The sequence below is a fragment of the Oncorhynchus kisutch genome, linkage group LG17 (assembly GCF_002021735.2).
Source record: "Oncorhynchus kisutch isolate 150728-3 linkage group LG17, Okis_V2, whole genome shotgun sequence".
NCBI lineage: Eukaryota > Metazoa > Chordata > Actinopteri > Salmoniformes > Salmonidae > Oncorhynchus > Oncorhynchus kisutch.
This window is the reverse complement of record NC_034190.2, coordinates 4,523,376-4,543,098: the sequence shown is the minus strand read 5'-3', so window position 1 is coordinate 4,543,098 and position 19,723 is coordinate 4,523,376. Positions and strand designations below refer to the sequence as shown.

Sequence of the window (19,723 nt, the reverse complement as noted above, 5' to 3'; positions counted from 1 at the left end):
TCCCTCCATCTCTCTTAGCTCTGGGACAGATCATGCTGTATGTGGATGGGATGAATGGAGTCATCTGTCACATTGAGACCGTCCAGTGGCTCTACGCTCTCATTGGCTCAAAGGTGAACTGCTACAGCATCTGTTTTACTGTACAAACTCAATAACGATAAATAGGTTGTTAGAGTGTCTGCCAAAGACCTTTATCAATGCTATAGACTTGTCTGACTGACCCTGTCTGACTGACCCTGTCTGTGTCTCAGTTCCGCCTGGTGGTGAAGACTGCTCTGAAGTTGTTGCTGGTGTTTGTGGAATACTCAGAGTCCAATGCCTCTCTACTTATAGAGGCCGTCACTACTGTAGACACCAAGAGAGGTACCACGTTCAGTCTGTCGCTCCGTCTGTCTGTCTGTCGGTCGCTCTGTCTGTCGGTTGCTCTGTCTGTCTGTCTGTCTGTCTGTCTGTCTGTCTGTCTGTCTGTCTGTCTGTCTGTCTGTCTGTCTGTCTGTCTGTCTGTCTGTCTGTCTGTCTGTCTGTCTGTCTGTCTGTCTGTCTGTCTGTCTGTCAGTTTGTCTGTCTGTCTGTCTGTCTGTCCTGTCTGTCTGTCTGTCTGTCTGTCTGTCGGTTGCTCTGTCTGTTTTGTCTGTCTGTCTCTCAGTTGCTCTGTCTGTCTGTCTGTCTGTCGGTTGGTCTGTCTTGATTAATTGAGTGTTTGAGTCATGGATTGGTTAAGTGACCAATAGGCTCAACGGTCAAATGAAAGAATGATTGATATCTTATTGACTAATGGTGTTTGTCCAGGTTGTAAGCAGTGGTCTAATGCCATGGAGATCTTAGATGAGAAGGATGGAGTGGACACAGAGCTGCTGGTCTACGGTATGACCCTAATCAACAAGGTACACGTCTTGGTCTGGCGCCACATTGCATATGACATCGTCTATCATTCTACACACAAATTCACACCTCCCTCCTCCTCCCCTCCCTCCTCCTCCCTCCTCCTCCTCTCTTCTCCTCCCCACTCCTTCCCCCTCCCTCCCTCCCCCCCCCTCCTTCTCCCCCCTCTCCCCTCCCTCCTCCTCCCTCCTCCTCCCCTCCCTCCTCCTCCCTTCTCCTCCCCACTCCTTCCCCCTCCCTCCCCTCCACCCCCCTCCTTCTCCCCCCTCTCCCCCCTCCTCCTCCCCTCCTCCTCCCCCCTCCTCCCCTCCTTCTCCCCCCTCTCCCACTCCATCCCCCTCCCTCCCCTCTCCCTCCATCTCCCCTCCTCCTCCCCCCTCTCCCACTCCATCCCCTCCCTCCCCTCTCCCTCCTCCTCCCCTCCTCCTCCCCCCTCTCCCACTCCATCCCCCTCCCTCACTCCACCCTCCCTCCCCTCTCCCTCCTCCTCCCCCTCTCCCACTCCATCCCCCTCCCTCCCCCCTCCCTCCCCATCCCTCCCCACTCCTTCTCCCTCCCTTCCTCCTCCCTCCCCTCCCCCTCCTCCCCTCCTCCTCCCCCCTCTCCCACTCATCCCCCTCCCTCCCCCATCCCTCCCCACTCCTTCCCCCTCCCTTCCCCCTCCCCCTCCCTCCCCTCCCCTCCCTCCTCCCCTCCTCTCAGACCCTGTCAGCATTACCTGACCAGGACTCCTTCTATGACATGGTGGATGGGTTGGAGGACCAGAGGATGGAGGCTGTAGCTAAGAGGTTCCTGGGGAGGAGAGGAACTGACCTGGACCTGATGGAGCAACTCAATATCTACGAGGTGAGACACCACACACACACACACACACACACACACACACACATGCACGCACACACACACACACAGGGATACACATACACAGGGATACACAATGGCACAGGTTTGGCTGATAATCCTGATTTTTCATAGACCACATTTATGTCCTAGATAAACCTGAAGAAATAGGAGAATATATATATATATATATATATATATATATATATATATATATATAGAATATGATAAAGAAGAGATCAAGACGTTTTTTCTAAATATCCACATCATCCTCCTTCATTTCATCCTTTCTCCTTTCTTCTCCCTTTTCAGGCGACTCTACGTCATGAGGATGGCGATGATGAATCTAATCCGCCCCCAGGGCTCTCTGGCCTCAAGGACCGCCGCCGCGCCAGCTTTGGGGACAAGAGGAGGGGCCTGGAGAGGAGGCGGAGCCGCAGAGCATCTCTAGGGCGGTCTGGGAACGCCTCGCCCTGCAGCCCGTCCACTCAACACTCCGGGTTCCAACCCTTCAAGGGACAAGGAGGAGAAGACATGAGCAAGAGGTGAGGGAGAGAAGGGGAGACTGGAGAGAAGGGGAGACTGGAGAGAAGGGGAGACTGGAGAGACTGGAGAGAAGGGGAGACTGGAGAGAAGGGGAGACTGGAGAGAAGGGGAGACTGGAGAGAAGGGGAGACTGGAGAGAAGGGGAGATTGGAGAGAAGGGGAGACTGGAGAGCAGGGGAGACTGGAGAGACTGGAGAGAAGGGGAGACTGGAGAGACTGGAGAGAAAGGGAGACTGGAGAGAAGGAGAGACTGGAGAGCAGGGGAGACTGGAGAGCAGGGGAGACTGGAGAGAAGGGGAGACTGGAGAGAAGGGGAGACTGGAGACTGGAGAGAAGGGGAGACTGGAGAGACTGGAGAGAAGGGGAACTGGAGAGACTGGAGAGAAGGGGAGAAGGGGAGACTGGAGAGAAGGGGAGACTAGAGAGAAGGGGAGAAGGGGAGACTAGAGAGAAGGGGAGACTGGAGAGAAGGGGAGACTGGAGAGACTGGAGAGAAGGGGAGACTGGAGAGACTGGAGAGAAGGGGAGACTGGAGAGACTGGGAGACTGGAGAGACTGGAGAGAAGGGGAGACTGGAGAGACTGGAGAGAAGGGGAGACTGGAGAGACTGGGAGACTGGAGAGACTGGAGAGAAGGAGAGACTGGAGAGACTGGAGAGACTGGAGAGAAGGGGAGACAATAAAGTGGGTAGATGGCACAAGGTTACAACCCTTCAATAGACGGAGGGCAGATTAAATGAGACTGTCTGAGTACTGACTATCATGTGTCAGGATGACCCAGATGCAGACAGTTCGAATCACAGATGTTTAATGACCAAACAGGGGGCTAAAGACAGGTCAGGGCAGCAGAGGTCAGTAATCCAGGGCAGAGTCAGAAAGGTACAGAACGGCAGGCAGGCTCAGGGTCAAGGCAGGCAGAGGTCAGTAATCCAGAGCAGTCAGAAAGGTACAGAACGGCAGGCAGGCTCAGGGTCAGGGCAGCAGAGGTCAGTAATCCAGAGCAGAGTCAGAAAGGTACAGAACGGCAGGCAGGCTCAGGGTCAGGGCAGCAGAGGTCAGTAATCCAGAGCAGAGTCAGAAAGGTACAGAACGGCAGGCAGGCTCAGGGTCAGGGCAGGCAGAATGGTCAAAACCGGAAGAACTAGAAAACAGGACCAGAGAGAAAAAACACGCTGGTAGGTTTGACGAGACAAGACGCACTGGCAACAGACAAACAGAGGTATAAATGCACATGTGGGGGAAATGGGTGACACCTGGAAGTGGGTGGAGACAAGCACAAAACAGGTGAAACAGATCAGGGTGTGACAGCACCTCTCCTCTGGACCATACCCCTCCCAGTCAACCAGGTACTGGAATCCCCAGCCCCGAGGTCAAACACTCAGGAGACGTCTCACTGTGTATGCCGGATGGCCTTCGATGAGACGGGGGGATAGGGGTGGTCCTGGAAACAGGAGGCAGAGGGCGAGACAGAGGTTTAATCCTAGATAGATGCAACGTGGGATGTATACGGAGGGTGCTGGGCAACAGAAGATGAACAGCAGAGGGGCTAAGGATCTTAGAGATGGGGAAAGGGACAATAAAATGGGGGGAAAGTTTTCAGGACTCCACCCGGAGGGGCAGATCCCGAGTGGACAGCCATACTCTCTGCCCGTGACGATAACGGGGAGCCGGGGTCCGGTGGCAGTCCGCTTGTCGTCGATACCTGGAGGTTGTCTTGAGAAGAGCAGACCGGGCTTTCTTCCAGGTACGGCAACAGCAGTGGATGAGTACGCTGACCTCTTCCTCTCACTCAGGGAAGAGCAGCTCCGCTGATACACTCGAAAGGCGAGAGACCAGTGGCTGAGCAGGGTATTGCGGGCACATTCCACCCACATAAGTTGCTGGCTCCAGTGGGTGAGGTTGGACGAGGCAATGAAGAGTCGTCTCCAGGTCGTGATTGGCCCTGCTCCGACTGGCTGTTAGACTGTGGGTGAAACTGGCTGGACGACGACCCAATGAGTGTGCAGAACGCCTTCCAGTACCGGGACGAGAACTGAGGACCACGGTCAGAGACCACGTCCACCGGAAGTCCATGTATACGGAAGATGTGCTGCACCGTGAGCAGGGACGTCTCCTTGGTTGAGGGTAGCTTGGGGAGGGGAATGAAAATGACGCTTTGGACAACCTGTCCAGCACCGTAAGGATAGTGGTGTTGCCATCAGATGAAGGGAGACCAGTGACGAATTCCAGGGATATATGTGACCAGGGATGGTGAGGGACAGGAAGTGGTTGAAGGAGGCCAGCTGGAGCTTGCCGAAGAGTTTTATTCTGGGCACAAACCGTTCAGGCAGTGACGAACGTGGAGACGTCAGGAACCAAGAGGGGAATGAGCCTAATCCAGAACCCGGGGAATGAGCAAAGTCCGAGACAAACATCCGTTTACCCAGGCCCCCCACCGGGGTTCGGCTGGGAACACTCACGGACCCGGTTCTCTATACCCCAGATGAGTGCAGCCACGAGACAAGAGGTAGGAAGGATGGTCTCGGGGCCTGATGGTGTAGTAGCGGGGTTATAGAGTCGTGACAGCGCATCCCGCTTCACATTCTTGGACCCCGGGTGGTAGGAGATGGTGAAGTTGAATCAAGTGAATAGCAGGGCCCATCGAGCTTGCCTGGAGTCGAGGCGCTTGGCAGTGCGGAGATATTCCAGGTTCTTGTGATCTGTCCATACTATGAATGGGTTTTCCGCCCCCTCTAACCAGTGCCTCCACTCCTCCAACATCATCTTCACCGAGTAGTTCTCAGTTCCCCACGTCGTAATTCCTTTCTGTGGTGGTGAGATGATGGGACAGGGCAGACCCCACTCCGACGTCCGATGCGTCGACCTCCATTACAAACTGCTGGGACGAATCCGGATGGATTAGGAGCTGTAGTGAATTGGTGCTTGAGGGTCAAGAACGCTCGGTCTGCAGCTGGAGACAACGTTTGCTGTTTGCTGATTTGTGGGAATCCCTGGGTGCTGTAACACCAGATGAACCAACGGTAGAAATGTGCAATTCCCAGGAAGCATTGCAGCCAATCCGCCACCACTCTCACCTTTCCAGGATCCATCTATATGTTGCCTGCAGCTATGATATTTCCCAAGGAAGGAGATGGTGGAGCGATGGAATTAGATTTTTCTCCGTTTTGACGATTAGCTGGTTTTTCAGAAGACGCTGGAGGACATGTCGGACGCTGGAGGACAAGAGGAAAAGAGGAGGATGTCATTGAGGTAGACGAACACGAACCGGTTCACCATGTCATTGGAGAACGTCGTTAACCAGGGCCTGGAACACAGCAGCAGCGTTGATCAGTCCGAATCGCTTCACCAGGTATTAGCCCGCTAGCCGCTAGCCGTGTTAAAGGGGATCTTCCACTCGTCCGGTATCCGTACCAGATGGCGTTCTGGAGGTCCAACTTGGAGAAGATGGTAACCCTCTAGAGAGGCTCGAAAGCAGAAGTGATGAGTGGAAGCGGGTGGTGGTTTTTAAGGCCCCAGAATTCAATATAATTTGTCCTTCTTCTCCACATAGAAGAACCCTGATAGGACCAATGATTGGACCAAGGCGGAGCGTGCGTAGAATTTGACTTGTTTAATAATTAATATACTCACCAACAAAAAACAGAAGAAAAACGAAACATGACGTTCTGGGCTGCTCACAGGCAGCTACACAAAAACAAGATCCCACAAAACACAAAGGGGGAGATGGCTGCCTAAATATGATCCCAATCAGAGACAACGATAAACAGCTGCCTCTGATTAGGAACCATACCAGGCCAACATAGGAATATAAATCACCTAGATGACCCACCCTAGTCACACCCCGACCTAACCAATAAAAAGAATGAAAAGCTTTCCATGGTCAGGGCGTGACACACTGGTACTGAGGTCCTGCTACACACACTAGTAATGATGTCTTGCTTAGGGCTGTTGCGGTGACCGTATTACCGCCACACCGGCGGTCACGAGTCATAAAGGCAGTCAAATTCTCCAAGCTCTGATGCTGAAGCTTGTCATTTAGTAGCCTACCAAACATGCTAACTGCCAGGTACTCAGCAATCTATTGTCATTCTCGAATCACTCTGACATCAATGCAAATGTAATCAAAAAATCTAGTCAAACACTTCACGAGAGCTCAAGTTGCGCAACATTACTATAGGCTACGCAATAGCGTGAGAAAACAGAGTGATGGCCTCTACTAAAAAGAGGAGGATCCCATCAGCGTTCTATTGGCTAGGCCTACTATGTTTTCTTTCTCAACTTTCCTAATATTAAACACATTGCTTATATTTACAACAGGCGTAGCTAGCCTAGCTTGCTGGCATGAAAATAAACCATGGGGAAAGCGTTCTCCATTCACTATTTAAGTCTTTTTGCCCCTGTTTTGATACCGGTGATAATGGTCCATTCTAAACCAAAACAAATGTTACACATATATTATTTAGTACCCTACTACCCTATTGACCCTGGTCTAAATTAGTGCACTACTAACCTATAGACCCTGGTCTAAATTAGTGCACTACTACCCTATAGACCCTGGTCTAAAGTAGTGCCCTACTACCCTATAGACCCTGGTCTAAATTAGTGCACTACTAACCTATAGACCCTGGTCTAAAGTAGTGCCCTACTACCCTATAGACCCTGGTCTAAGTAGTGCACTACTACCCTATTGACCCTGGTCTAAATTAGTGCACTACTAACCTATAGACCCTGGTCTAAAGTAGTGCCCTACTACCCTATAGACCCTGGTCTAAAGTAGTGCACTACTACCCTATAGACCCTGGTCTAAATTAGTGCACTACTAACCTATAGACCCTGGTCTAAAGTAGTGCCCTACTACCCTATAGACCCTGGTCTAAAGTAGTGCACTACTAGCCTATAGACCCTGGTCTAAAGTAGTACACTACTAGCCTATAGATCCTGGTCTAAAGTAGTGCACTACTACCCTATAGATCCTGGTCTAAAGTAGTGCACTACTACCCTATAGACCCTGGTCTAAAGTAGTGCACTACTACCCTATAGACCCTGGTCTAAAGTAGTGCACTACTACCCTATAGATCCTACTACACTAAAGTAGTGCACTATATAGGGAAAAGGTTAAATCAATAATATTCTGCTGGGTGACTATATTAGCCTATTAGCCTCACTTGTGAATTATACATATGTTATCACTTGTGAATTATACCCAGCATAAGAAACAACTTGTTCGAATCAGTCGCACATTTCATGTCACCTAGCCCATAGGCCAAATAACTTCATAAAATGAAGCACATTAAATCCGCTTTGTAAGGGGTGTCTAACTATATACATAAGCAGAGTGTGAGTTTCAAGATAATGGGGAAGATTTTCACCATTATAATAATGTATAATTGTATTTGCGGTCACTATAATATTGATAATGGTGTTTTCCACTTATGGAACATTTGTGTTTATAGCCTCATGTTTGCATTGCTGCGTATATAAGGTGAAGAAAGATCCTCATGGTTTATCAACATTTCAAGCTAAACGTTCTGATCTGTTGCTTGAAAGAGCTCTGCTTAGTTTTTCAGTCTCTCATTTACAATTTGACAAGCACTTGATAATGTTTTGAATTTCATGGATGCTAGTGGTTGTATTAATTTGGGATCTGTTGCATCCCACAACTGTCTCAGACTTTGTTAGAATAGAATTCTGTGCGAGAAATATGTACGTATTGACCTATTCTGTCAACTTTTGGACTATGGGGGATAGTAGATTGACGTAGGCTAGTGCTGTTGACAGTTCTTCCCCATATCTTCAACATGCACCTCGGAATTGGATGAGGAAGTGCGTAGTTGCGTCCCCGATGTGTCTGTCTTCACTTGTAGCTTGCGAGAAAGACCCGATCAGGTGACTGAGAGCCGTGTGAGTGAGAGGCGCTTCACTGCACAAGGGAGAAGGGCACAACGCAGCACTCTGGGCGCAAAGGAATTGATTTTGTTTTTAGGGTGCATTACGGCCAAAGCGGATGTCGCCGTGAAATTCAAGACATTATCAAGTGCTTGTCAAATTGTAAATGAGAGACTGATGTAGTGTGTACAGCCTGCGCAAAAAAAACTAGGCAGGGCTCTTACCTTTTCAAGACACTTTTTTTCAAATCATCATTAGAGTCTCATCATGCAGCTTTACAATGTATTTAACCACAGAACCGCTGCACAGCGTTTTCAACAGGAGCTCACATCCCCCTGATCCTCCTCTCCTCCTCCCTATCCCCTCCTCTCCTCCTCCCTATCCCCTCCCATATACTGGTACTGATGCCCTGATACAGGGACAGCAGAGCGTTCCAACAGGAGCTCACATCAGGTCACATCCCCCTGATCCTCCTCTCCCCGTCCCCTCTTCTCCTCCTCTCACCCTCCCCTCCTCTCCTCCTCTCCCCTTCTCCCTCTCCTCCTCTCTCCCTCTCCTCCCTTCTCCTCTCCACGTCTCTCCTCCTTCTCTCCCCCTCCCCTCCTCTCCTCCACTCCCCCACTCCTTCACTCTCTCACCTTCGTCTCTCCTCCTTCTCTCCCCCTCCCCTCCTCTCCTCCACTCCCCCCACTCCTTCACTCTCTCACCTTCGTCTCCTCTCCTTCTTCTCTACCCTATCTCCTATCTTCTCTCTCTCTCTCTCTCTCTCTCTCTCTCTCTCTCTCTCTCTCTCTCTCTCTCTCTCTCAGTGTAAACAAGTCTTTGGCCTGTGTAAGTACAACACTGGACAGTCAGACAGTATCTGACTCGGCTATGCTTAGCATAACAACAGCATGGTGAACATTCTGTGTGTGTGTGTTCATGCCTATGTGCAGAACATCTATGCAGGCATGTGTGTGTGTGCTGGGAGATACACTCAGAGTTCACTGGGTCCAGACAGTAGAGTGATGATGGATGCAGCTGTGTGTGTGTGTGTGTCTCATGGGAATACATGCTGGATCATCTCCACTGTGTTTTATGGATGGAGCTTTAACATAACGCACACAGAGGCACGCTGGCACACAGACACACACACACACGGTTTTATTGCTATTGCTATCCCATCCGCCACACACGTGTCTCTGGTCTTGTGAAGCAGAACAGCACCTGGTACACACACACACACACACACACACATGTTAGAGGCAGGTAGTCTAGTGGTTAGAGGCAGGTAGCCTAGTGGTTTAAAGCAGGTAGCCTAGTGGTTAGAGCAGGTAGCCTAGTGGTTAGAGCAGGTAGCCTAGTGGTTAGAGCAGGTAGTCTAGTGGTTAGAGGCAGGTAGCCTAGTGGTTAGAGACAGGTAGTCTAGTGGTTAGAGGCAGGTAGTCTAGTGGTTAGAGGCAGGTAGTCTAGTGGTTAGAGGCAGGTAGCCTAGTGGTTAGAGACAGGTAGTCTAGTGGTTAGAGGCAGGTAGCCTAGTGGTTAGAGGCAGGTAGTCTAGTGGTTAGAGGCAGTTGGCCTCATGGTTAGAGACAGGTAGTCTAGTGGTTAGAGCAGGTAGCCTAGTGGTTAGAGGCAGGTAGTCTAGTGGTTAGAGGCAGTTGGCCTCATGGTTAGAGACAGGTAGTCTAGTGGTTAGAGCAGGTAGCCTAGTGGTTAGAGGAGACAGGTAGCCTAGTGGTTAGAGACAGGTAGTCTAGTGGTTAGAACAGGTTGCCTAGTGGTTAGAGGCAGGTAGTCTAGTGGTTAAAGGCAGTTAGCCTCATGGTAGAACATGTAGCCTAGTGGTTAGAGGCAGGTAGTCTAGTGGTTAGAGGCAGTTGGCCTCATGGTTAGAGCAGGTAGCCTAGTGGTTAGAGGCAGGTAGCCTAGTGGTTAGAGGCAGTTAGCCTCGTGGTAGAACAGGTAGCCTTTTGGTTAGAGCGTTGGACTAATAACCGAAAGGTTGCAAGATTGAATCCCCCGAGCTGACAGGGTAAACATCTGTCGTCCTGCCCCCTGAACAAGGCAGTTAACCCACTGTTCACCGTCATTGTAAATAAGAATTTGTTCTTAACTGACTTGCCTTGTTAAATCAATGGAAAAAAATATATAATAATTCTCAAGATCTGTTACTCCTCACTGAACCTCTTCCTCTGCTACGTGTTGCGTTCTTGTTTTCCTGGTCGAGAGTCTTCTGGATCGGCCATGTTTCCCTTAAAACCCTAAAGTCGAGGATAGTTCCACAACCCTAACTCATAGACTAATCCCAAGTTCTAGAAGGATGTAGGATCGTGCCTCTCATGTCCCCATCTAACCTTAAGGTCATCTGCCATGTTATTGTGATGTGAATGACAAATCTCTATTTTTACACATTCATCCACCCCTCTCCTCCATCCATCCTTCTGTTCCCAGAAAATCGACACAGAACCAGTCAGCCAGCGTTCACAGAACCAACTGCATCACTTCCTCCAACTGCATCACTTTGAGAAAAAATAAAGAAATTAAAGAGAGAGAACAGGAGGAAGAGAAGAGGAAGAAAGGCCATCCTCCTCCTCCTCCTCCTCCTCCTCCTCCTCCTCCTCCTCCTCCTCCTCCTGTCTCTCTGCCGTCCCCACTAGTTACCCTGACTCCTCCTCCTGTCTCTCTGCCGTCCCCACTAGTTACCCTGACTCCTCCTCCTGTCTCTCTGCGGTCCCCACTAGTTACCCTGACTCCTCCTCCTCCTCCTGTCTCTCTGCCGTCCCCACTGGCTACCCTGACTCCTCCTCCTGTCTCTCTGCCGTCCCCACTGGTTACCCTGACTCCTCCTCCTCCTCCTGTCTCTCTGCCGTCCCCACTGGCAACCCTGACTCCTCCTCCCCCTGTGATCTCCTCCCCCATCTCCCCATTGGCCCAGCCCTCTCAGCTGACAGCTCTCCTCGCTAGGCGGAAGTCCACTGTCACCATCCCTGCTACCACTGAAGTTACCACGCGGGGGTATAAACCGCCCCTCCCCTGAGCGCATGCCCTACCTCCCCCACTCTCCCTTCCATCTCTTCTCCTACGACTTCGATGAGGAACCGATACTACCCGCAACTAAACCGGAAGTGGACTCTGCTGCTGCCAGGTTAGAAGGCACAAAGGACTACATTTCCCCAAATTCCTCAGAGATTATTCCTCACTGATTGCCAGCTGTTTGAATTCTCTTACTTCCTGTTTCTCTGCTACTTTATGGAGTCTTTCACTGCCTTCAGTCTTCTTTCTGTCACTGCGTCTAGAAGCCTCACTGCCAACAAGCTTTCACTTGGTTTTACTCATGACACTTTAAGTCTTACTTCCTGTCACTTTTTCTTGTTTTAAAAGCCTCTCTGTTCTCTGCTACGTTAGAAAGTCCTCACCACCAAACTGACACCCTGTGGGTGTGGTACCACTCTCTGGTACCACTACAACTCTTTCTACCACTGTTCACCTCTTTAGGTCTGCTGTTTCTGTCTCCTGTCACCTTTACCTCTGCCTGCCCTAGAAGACATGATCTCTCCCCCTCTTCCACTGTCTCCTGTCACCTTTACCTCTGTCTGCCCTAGAAGACATGATCTCTCCCCCTCTTCCACTGTCTCCTGTCACCTTTACCTCTGCCTGCCCTAGAAGACATGATCTCTCCCCCTCTTCCACTGTCTCCTGTCACCTTTACCTCTGCTGCCCTAGAAGACATGATCTCTCCCCCTCTTCCACTGTCTCCTGTCACCTTTACCTCTGCCTGCCCTAGAAGACATGATCTCTCCCCCTCTTCCACTGTCTCCTGTCACCTTTACCTCTGCCTGCCCTAGAAGACATGATCTCTCCCCCTCTTCCACTGTCTCCTGTCACCTTTACCTCTGCCTGCCCTAGAAGACTGTCTGCCCTAGAAGACTGTCTGCCCTAGAAGACTGTCTGCCCTAGACATCTCTGTCTCCTCTTCCTCTAGTAGACGCAGCAGGACTGCTGCTGGATTTAACCACCTTGTTCCTTTATGTACTTTATCATTTCCTTCAGGTAACAGGTATAACAGTAGTAACAGGTGTAACAGGTATAACAGGTATAACAGGTATAACAGGTGTAACAGGTGTAACAGGGATAAACAGGTATAACAGGTGTAACAGGTGTAACAGGTATAACGGGTGTAACGGGTGTAACGGGTGTAACAGGTGTAACAGGTGTAACAGGTGTAACAGGTGTAACAGGTGTAACAGGCGTAACAGGTAACAGGTGTAACAGGTGTAACGGGTGTAACAGGTGTCACAGGTGTAACAGGTATAACAGGTGTAACGGGTGTAACGGGTGTAACAGGTGTAACAGGTGTAACAGGTGTAACAGGTGTAACAGGTGTAACAGGTGTAACAGGTATAACAGGTGTAACAGGTGTAACAGGTATAACAGGTATAACAGGTGTAACAGGTGTAACGGGTGTAACAGGTATAACAGGTGTAACAGGTGTAACAGGTGTAACAGGCAACAGGTGTAACAGGTGTAACAGGTGTAGCAGGTATAACAGGTGTAACAGGTGTATCAGGTGTAACAGGTGTAACAGGTGGCACAGTAGTAACAGGTATAACAGGTGCAACAGTAGTAACATGTATAACAGGTATAACAGTAGTAACAGGTATAACAGGTGTAACAGTAGTAACATGTATAACAGGTATAACAGTAGTAACAGGTATAACAGGGTGTAACAGGTGTAACAGGTATAACAGGTATAACAGTAGTAACAGGTGTAACAGGTATAACAGGTATAACAGTAGTAACAGGTATACAGGTGTAACAGTAGTAACATGTATACAGGTTATAACAGTAGTAACAGGTATACAGGTGTAACAGGTGTAACAGGTATAACAGGTATAACAGTAAGTAACAGGTGTAACAGGTATAACAGGTATAACAGTAGTAACAGGTATAACAGGTGTAACAGGTGGTAACAGGTATAACAGGTATAACAGTAGTTAACAGGTATAACAGGTGTAACAGCAGTAACAGGTGTAACCAGTAGTAACAGGTGTAACAGGTGTAACAGTAGTAACAGGTATAACAGGTGTAGCAGGTGTAACAGTAGTAAACAGGTGTAACAGTAGTAACAGGTGTGACAGGTGTAACAGGTGTAACAGTAGTAACAGGTATAACAGGTGTAACAGGTATAACAGGTGTAACAGGTATAACAGTAGTAACAGGTATAACAGGTGTAACAGTAGTAAACATGTATAACAGGTATAACAGTAGTAACAGGTATAACAGGTGTAACAGGTATAACAGGTATACCAGTAGTAACAGGTATAAACAGGTGTAACAGTAGTAACAGGTGTAACAGGTATAACAGGTATAACAGTAGTAAACAGTTATAACAGGTGTACCAGTAGTAACAGGTATAACAGGTATAACAGGTGTAACAGGTGTAAACAGTAGTAACAGGTGTAACAGTAGTAACAGGTAGTAACAGGTGTAACAGGTATAACAGGTATAACAGTAGTAAACAGGTACACCAGGTGTAACAGTAGTAACAGGTGTAACAGTAGTAACAGATGTAACAGGTATAACAAGGTATAACAGGTCTAACAGGTGTAACAGGTGTAACAGGTGTAACAGGTATAACAGGTATAACAGGTGTAACAGGTGTAACAGGTGTAACGGGTATAACGGGTGTAACGGGTGTAACGGGTGTAACAGGTGTAACAGGTGTAACAGGTGTAACAGGTATAAAGGTGTAACAGGTAACAGGTGTAACAGGTGTAACAGTGTAACAGGTATAACGGGTGTAACGGGTGTAACAGGTGTAACAGGCGTAACAGGTGTAACAGGTATGACAGGTGTAACAGGTATAACAGGTATACAGGTTGTAACGGGTGTACAGGTGTAACAGGTGTAACAGGTGTAACAGGTGCAACAGTAGTAACAGGTATAACAGGTGCAACAGTAGTAACACAGGTATAACAGGTATTAACAGTAGTAACAGGTATAACAGGTGTAACAGGTGTAACAGGTATAACAGGTATAACAGTAGTAACAGGTATAACAGGTGTAACAGTAGTAACAGGTGTAACAGTAGTAACAGGTGTAACAGGTGTAACAGGTATAACAGGTATAACAGTAGTAACAGGTGTAACAGGTATAACAGGTATAACAGTAGTAACAGGTATAACAGGTGTAACAGGTGTAACAGGTATAACAGTAGTAACAGGTATAACAGGTGTAAACAGTAGTAACAGGTGTAACAGTAGTAACAGGTGTACAGGTGTAACAGTAGTAACAGGTATAACAGGTGTAGCAGGTGTAACAGTAGTAACAGGTGTAACAGTAGTACAGGTTGTGACAGGTGTACAGGTGTAACAGTAGTAACAGGTATAACAGGTGTAAACAGGTATAACAGGTGTAACAGGTATAACAGGTGTAACAGGTATAACAGGTGTAACAGTAGTAACAGGTATAACAGGTGTAACAGTAGTAACATGCATAACAGGTATAACAGTAGTAACAGGTATAACAGGTGTAACAGGTGTAACAGGTATAACAGGTATACCAGTAGTAACAGGTATAACAGGTGTAACAGTAGTAACAGGTGTAACAGTAGTAACAGGTGTAACAGTAGTAACAGGTGTAACAGGTATAACAGGTATAACAGTAGTAACAGGTATAACAGGTGTAACGGTAGTAACAGGTATAACAGGTGTAACAGGTGTAACAGTAGTAACGGGTGTAACAGGTATAACAGGTGTAACAGTAGTAACAGGTATAACAGTAGTAACAGATGTAACAGGTGTAACAGGTGTACCAGTAGTAACAGGTGTAACAGTAGTAACAGGTGTAACAGGTGTAGCAGTAGTAACAGGTATAACAGTAGTAACAGTTATAACAGGTGTAACAGTAGTAACAGGTATACCAGTAGTAACAGGTATAACAGTAGTAACAGGTATAACAGGTGTAACAGTAGTAACAGGCATAACAGGTATAACAGGTGTAACAGTAGTAAACAGGTATAACAGGTTGTAACAGGTATAACAGTAGTAACAGGTGTAACAGTAGTAACAATAGTAACAGGTATAACAGTAGTAACAGGTATAACAGGTGTACAGGTATAACATGTGTAACAGTATAACAGGCATAGCAGGTATAACAGTAGTAACAGTGTACAGTAGTACACAGGTGTAACAGTAGTAACAGGTGTAACAGGTATAACAGTAGTAACAGGTGTAACAGTGTAACAGGTTAACATTAGTCAACAGGTATAACAGTAGTAACAGGTATAACAGTAGTAACAGGTAAACAGTAGTAACAGGTGTACCAGTAGTAACAAGGTGTAACAGGTATAAAGGTATAACAGTAGTAACAGTTTATAACAGGTGTACCAGTAGTAACAGGTATAACAGGTATAACGTAGTACAGGTATAACAGTAGTAACAGGTATAACAGGTGTAACAGTAGTAACAGTGTAACAGTAGTAACAGGTATAACAGGTGTAACAATAGTAACAGGTGTAACAGTAGTAACAGGTATAACAGGTATAACAGTAGTAACAGTAGTAACAGGTGTAACAGGTATAACAGGTGTAACAGTAGTAACAGGTGTACCAGGTATAACAGGTGTAACAGGTGTAACAGTAGTAACAGGTGTAACAGGTGTAACAGTACTAACAGGTATAACAGGTGTAACAGGTGTAATAGTAGTAACAGGTATAACAGGTGTAACAGTAGTAACAGGTATAACAGTAGTAACAGGTATAACAGGTGTAACAGTAGTAACAGGTATAACAGGTGTAACAGGTATAACAGTAGTAACAGGTGTAACAGTTGTAACAGGTGTAACAGTAGTAACAATAGTAACAGGTATAACAGTAGTAACAGGTATAACAGGTGTAACAGGTATAACATGTGTAACAGTAATAACAGGCATAACAGGTATAACAGTAGTAACAGGTGTAACAGTAGTAACAGGTGTAACAGTAGTAACAGGTGTAACAGGTATAACAGTAGTAACAGGTGTAACAGGTGTAACAGGTATAACATTAGTAACAGGTATAACAGTAGTAACAGGTATAACAGTAGTAACAGGTGTACCAGTAGTAACAGGTGTAACAGGTATAACAGGTATAACAGTAGTAACAGTTATAACAGGTGTACCAGTAGTAACAGGTATAACAGGTATAACAGTAGTAACAGGTATAACAGTAGTAACAGGTATAACAGGTGTAACAGTAGTAACAGGTGTAACAGTAGTAACAGGTATAACAGGTGTAACAGTAGTAACAGGTGTAACAGTAGTAACAGGTATAACAGGTATAACAGTAGTAACAGTAGTAACAGGTGTAACAGGTATAACAGGTGTAACAGTAGTAACATGTGTAACAGGTATAACAGGTGTAACAGGTGTAACAGTAGTAACAGGTGTAACAGTACTAACAGGTATAACAGGTGTAACAGGTGTAATAGTAGTAACAGGTATAACAGGTGTAACAGTAGTAACAGGTATAACAGGTATAACAGTAGTAACAGGTGTAACAGTAGTAACAGGAATAACAGGTATAACAGTAGTAACAGGTATAACAGGTGTAACAGTAGTAACATGTGTAACAGTAGTAACAGGTGTAACAGGTATAACAGGTATAACAGTAGTACAGTTTATAAACAGGTGTACCAGTAGTAACAGGTATAACAGGTGTAACAGGGTGTAACAGTAGTAACAGGGTGTAACAGTAGTAACATGTGTAACAGTAGTAACAGGTATAACAGGTATAACAGTAGTAACAGGTATAACAGGTGTAACAGTAAGTACAGGTATAACAGGTGTAACAGTAGTAACAGGTGTAACAGTAGTAACAGGTATAACAGGTACAACAGTAGTAACAGGTGTAACAGTAGTAACAGGTATAACCGTAGTAACAGATGTAACAGGTGTACCAGTAGTAACAGGTGTAACAGTAGTAACAGGTGTAACAGGTGTACCAGTAGTAACAGGTATAACAGTAGTAACAGTTATAACAGGTGTAACAGTAGTAACAGGTATAACAGTAGTAACAGTTATAACAGGTGTATCAGTAGTAACAGGTATAACAGTAGTAACAGGTGTAACAGCAGTAACAGGTGTAACAGGTATAACAGGTATAACATTAGTAACAGGTATACCATTAGTAACAGGTATAACAGGTGTAACCAGTAGTAAACAGGTAATAACAGTGTAACAGGTATAACAGTAGTAACAGGTGTAACATTAGTAAACAGGTGTAACAGTAGTAACAGGTGTAACAGTAGTAACAGTAGTAACAGGTATAACAGTAGTACAGGTGTAACATGTATACACTGTAACAGTAGTAACAGGTATAACAGTAGTAACAGGTCTAACAGGTGTAAGCAGGTATAACATTAGTAAACAGGTGTAACAGTAGTAACAGGTGTACCAGTAAGTAACAGGTGTTACAGGTATACCAGTAGTAACAGGGTGTAACAGGTATAGACATTAGTAACAGGTATAACAGTAGTAACAGGTTAACAGTAGTAACAGGTATAACAGTAGTAACAGGTGTACCAGTAGTAACAGGTATAACAGGTATAACAGTAGTAACAGTAGTAACAGGTGTAACAGGTATAACAGGTGTAACAGTAGTAACAGGTGTAACAGGTATAACAGGTGTACCAGGTGTAACAGTAGTAACAGGTGTAACAGGTGTAACAGTACTAACAGGTATAACAGGTGTAACAGGTGTAATAGTAGTACAGGTATAACAGGTGTAACAGTAGTAACAGGTATAACAGGTATAAACAGTAGTAACAGGTATAACAGGTGTAACAGTAGTAACAGGTATGAACAGGTGTAACAGTATAACAGTAGTAAGCAGGTGTAACAGTATGTAACAGGTGTAAACAGTAGTACAATAGTAAGCAGTTATGAACAGTAGTAACAGGTAATAACAGGTGTAACAGGTATAACATGTGTAACAGTAAATAACATGCAGAACAGGTATAGACAGTAGTAACAGGTTACAGTAGTAACAGTGTAACAGTAGTAACAGGTGTAACAGGTATAACAGTAGTAACAGGTGTAACAGGTGTAACAGGTATAACATTAGTAACAGGTATAACAGTAGTAACAGGTATAACAGTAGTAACAGGTGTACCAGTAGTAACAGGTGTAACAGGTATAACAGGTATAACAGTAGTAACAGTTATAACAGGTGTACCAGTAGTAACAGGTATAACAGGTATAACAGTAGTAACAGGTATAACAGTAGTAACAGGTATAACAGGTGTAACGGTAGTAACAGGTGTAACAGTAGTAACAGGTATAACAGGTGTAACAGTAGTAACAGGTGTAACAGTAGTAACAGGTATAACAGGTATAACAGTAGTAACAGTAGTAACAGGTGTAACAGGTATAACAGGTGTAACAGTAGTAACATGTGTAACAGGTATAACAGGTGTAACAGTAGTAACAGGTGTAACAGTACTAACAGGTATAACAGGTGTAACAGGTGTAATAGTAGTAACAGGTATAACAGGTGTAACAGTAGTAACAGGTATAACAGGTATAACAGTAGTAACAGGTATAACAGGTGTAACAGTAGTAACAGGAATAACAGGTATAACAGTAGTAACAGGTATAACAGGTGTAACAGTAGTAACATGTGTAACAGTAGTAACAGGTGTAACAGGTATAACAGGTATAACAGTAGTAACAGTTATAACAGGTGTACCAGTAGTAACAGGTATAACAGGTGTAACAGGTGTAACAGTAGTAACAGGTGTAACAGTAGTAACATGTGTAACAGTAGTAACAGGTATAACAGGTATAACAGTAGTAACAGGTATAACAGGTGTAACAGTAGTAACAGGTATAACAGGTGTAACAGTAGTAACAGGTGTAACAGTAGTAACAGGTATAACAGGTACAACAGTAGTAACAGGTGTAACAGTAGTAACAGGTATAACCGTAGTAACAGATGTAACAGGTGTAACAGGTGTACCAGTAGTAACAGGTGTAACAGTAGTAACAGGTGTAACAGGTGTACCAGTAGTAACAGGTATAACAGTAGTAACAGTTATAACAGGTGTAACAGTAGTAACAGGTGTAACAGTAGTAACATGTGTAACAGTAGTAACAGGTATAACAGGTATAACAGTAGTAACAGGTATAACAGGTGTAACAGTAGTAACAGGTATAACAGGTGTAACAGTAGTAACAGGTGTAACAGTAGTAACAGGTATAACAGGTACAACAGTAGTAACAGGTGTAACAGTAGTAACAGGTATAACCGTAGTAACAGATGTAACAGGTGTACCAGTAGTAACAGGTGTAACAGTAGTAACAGGTGTAACAGGTGTACCAGTAGTAACAGGTATAACAGTAGTAACAGTTATAACAGGTGTAACAGTAGTAACAGGTATAACAGTAGTAACAGTTATAACAGGTGTATCAGTAGTAACAGGTATAACAGTAGTAACAGGTGTAACAGCAGTAACAGGTGTAACAGGTATAACAGGTATAACATTAGTAACAGGTATAACATTAGTAACAGGTATAACAGGTATAACAGGTGTAACAGTAGTAACAGGTAT

At 45.8% G+C, this 19,723-nt stretch overlaps 1 protein-coding gene across 2 annotated transcripts in view; it reads left to right on the top strand.

Moving 5' to 3' along the window:
• The first annotated feature begins 22 nt into the window (after positions 1-22).
• Positions 23-19,723, top strand: part of LOC116354503 (FH1/FH2 domain-containing protein 3) — a 31,734-nt gene continuing 12,033 nt past the window's right edge. The window contains exons 1-6 of one of the 2 annotated variants that reach the window (XR_004203829.1): positions 23-113; positions 252-363; positions 790-884; positions 1,585-1,728; positions 2,035-2,267; positions 10,587-11,280. Coding sequence is in view for 1 of the 2 variants with exons in the window: in XM_031795012.1 (XP_031650872.1) it covers positions 33-113; positions 252-363; positions 790-884; positions 1,585-1,728; positions 2,035-2,267 (665 nt within the window). In the remaining variant the exon portion in view is untranslated. The remainder of the gene's footprint in view (positions 114-251; positions 364-789; positions 885-1,584; positions 1,729-2,034; positions 2,268-10,586; positions 11,281-19,723) is intronic. The other variant, XM_031795012.1, reaches the window with a different exon arrangement.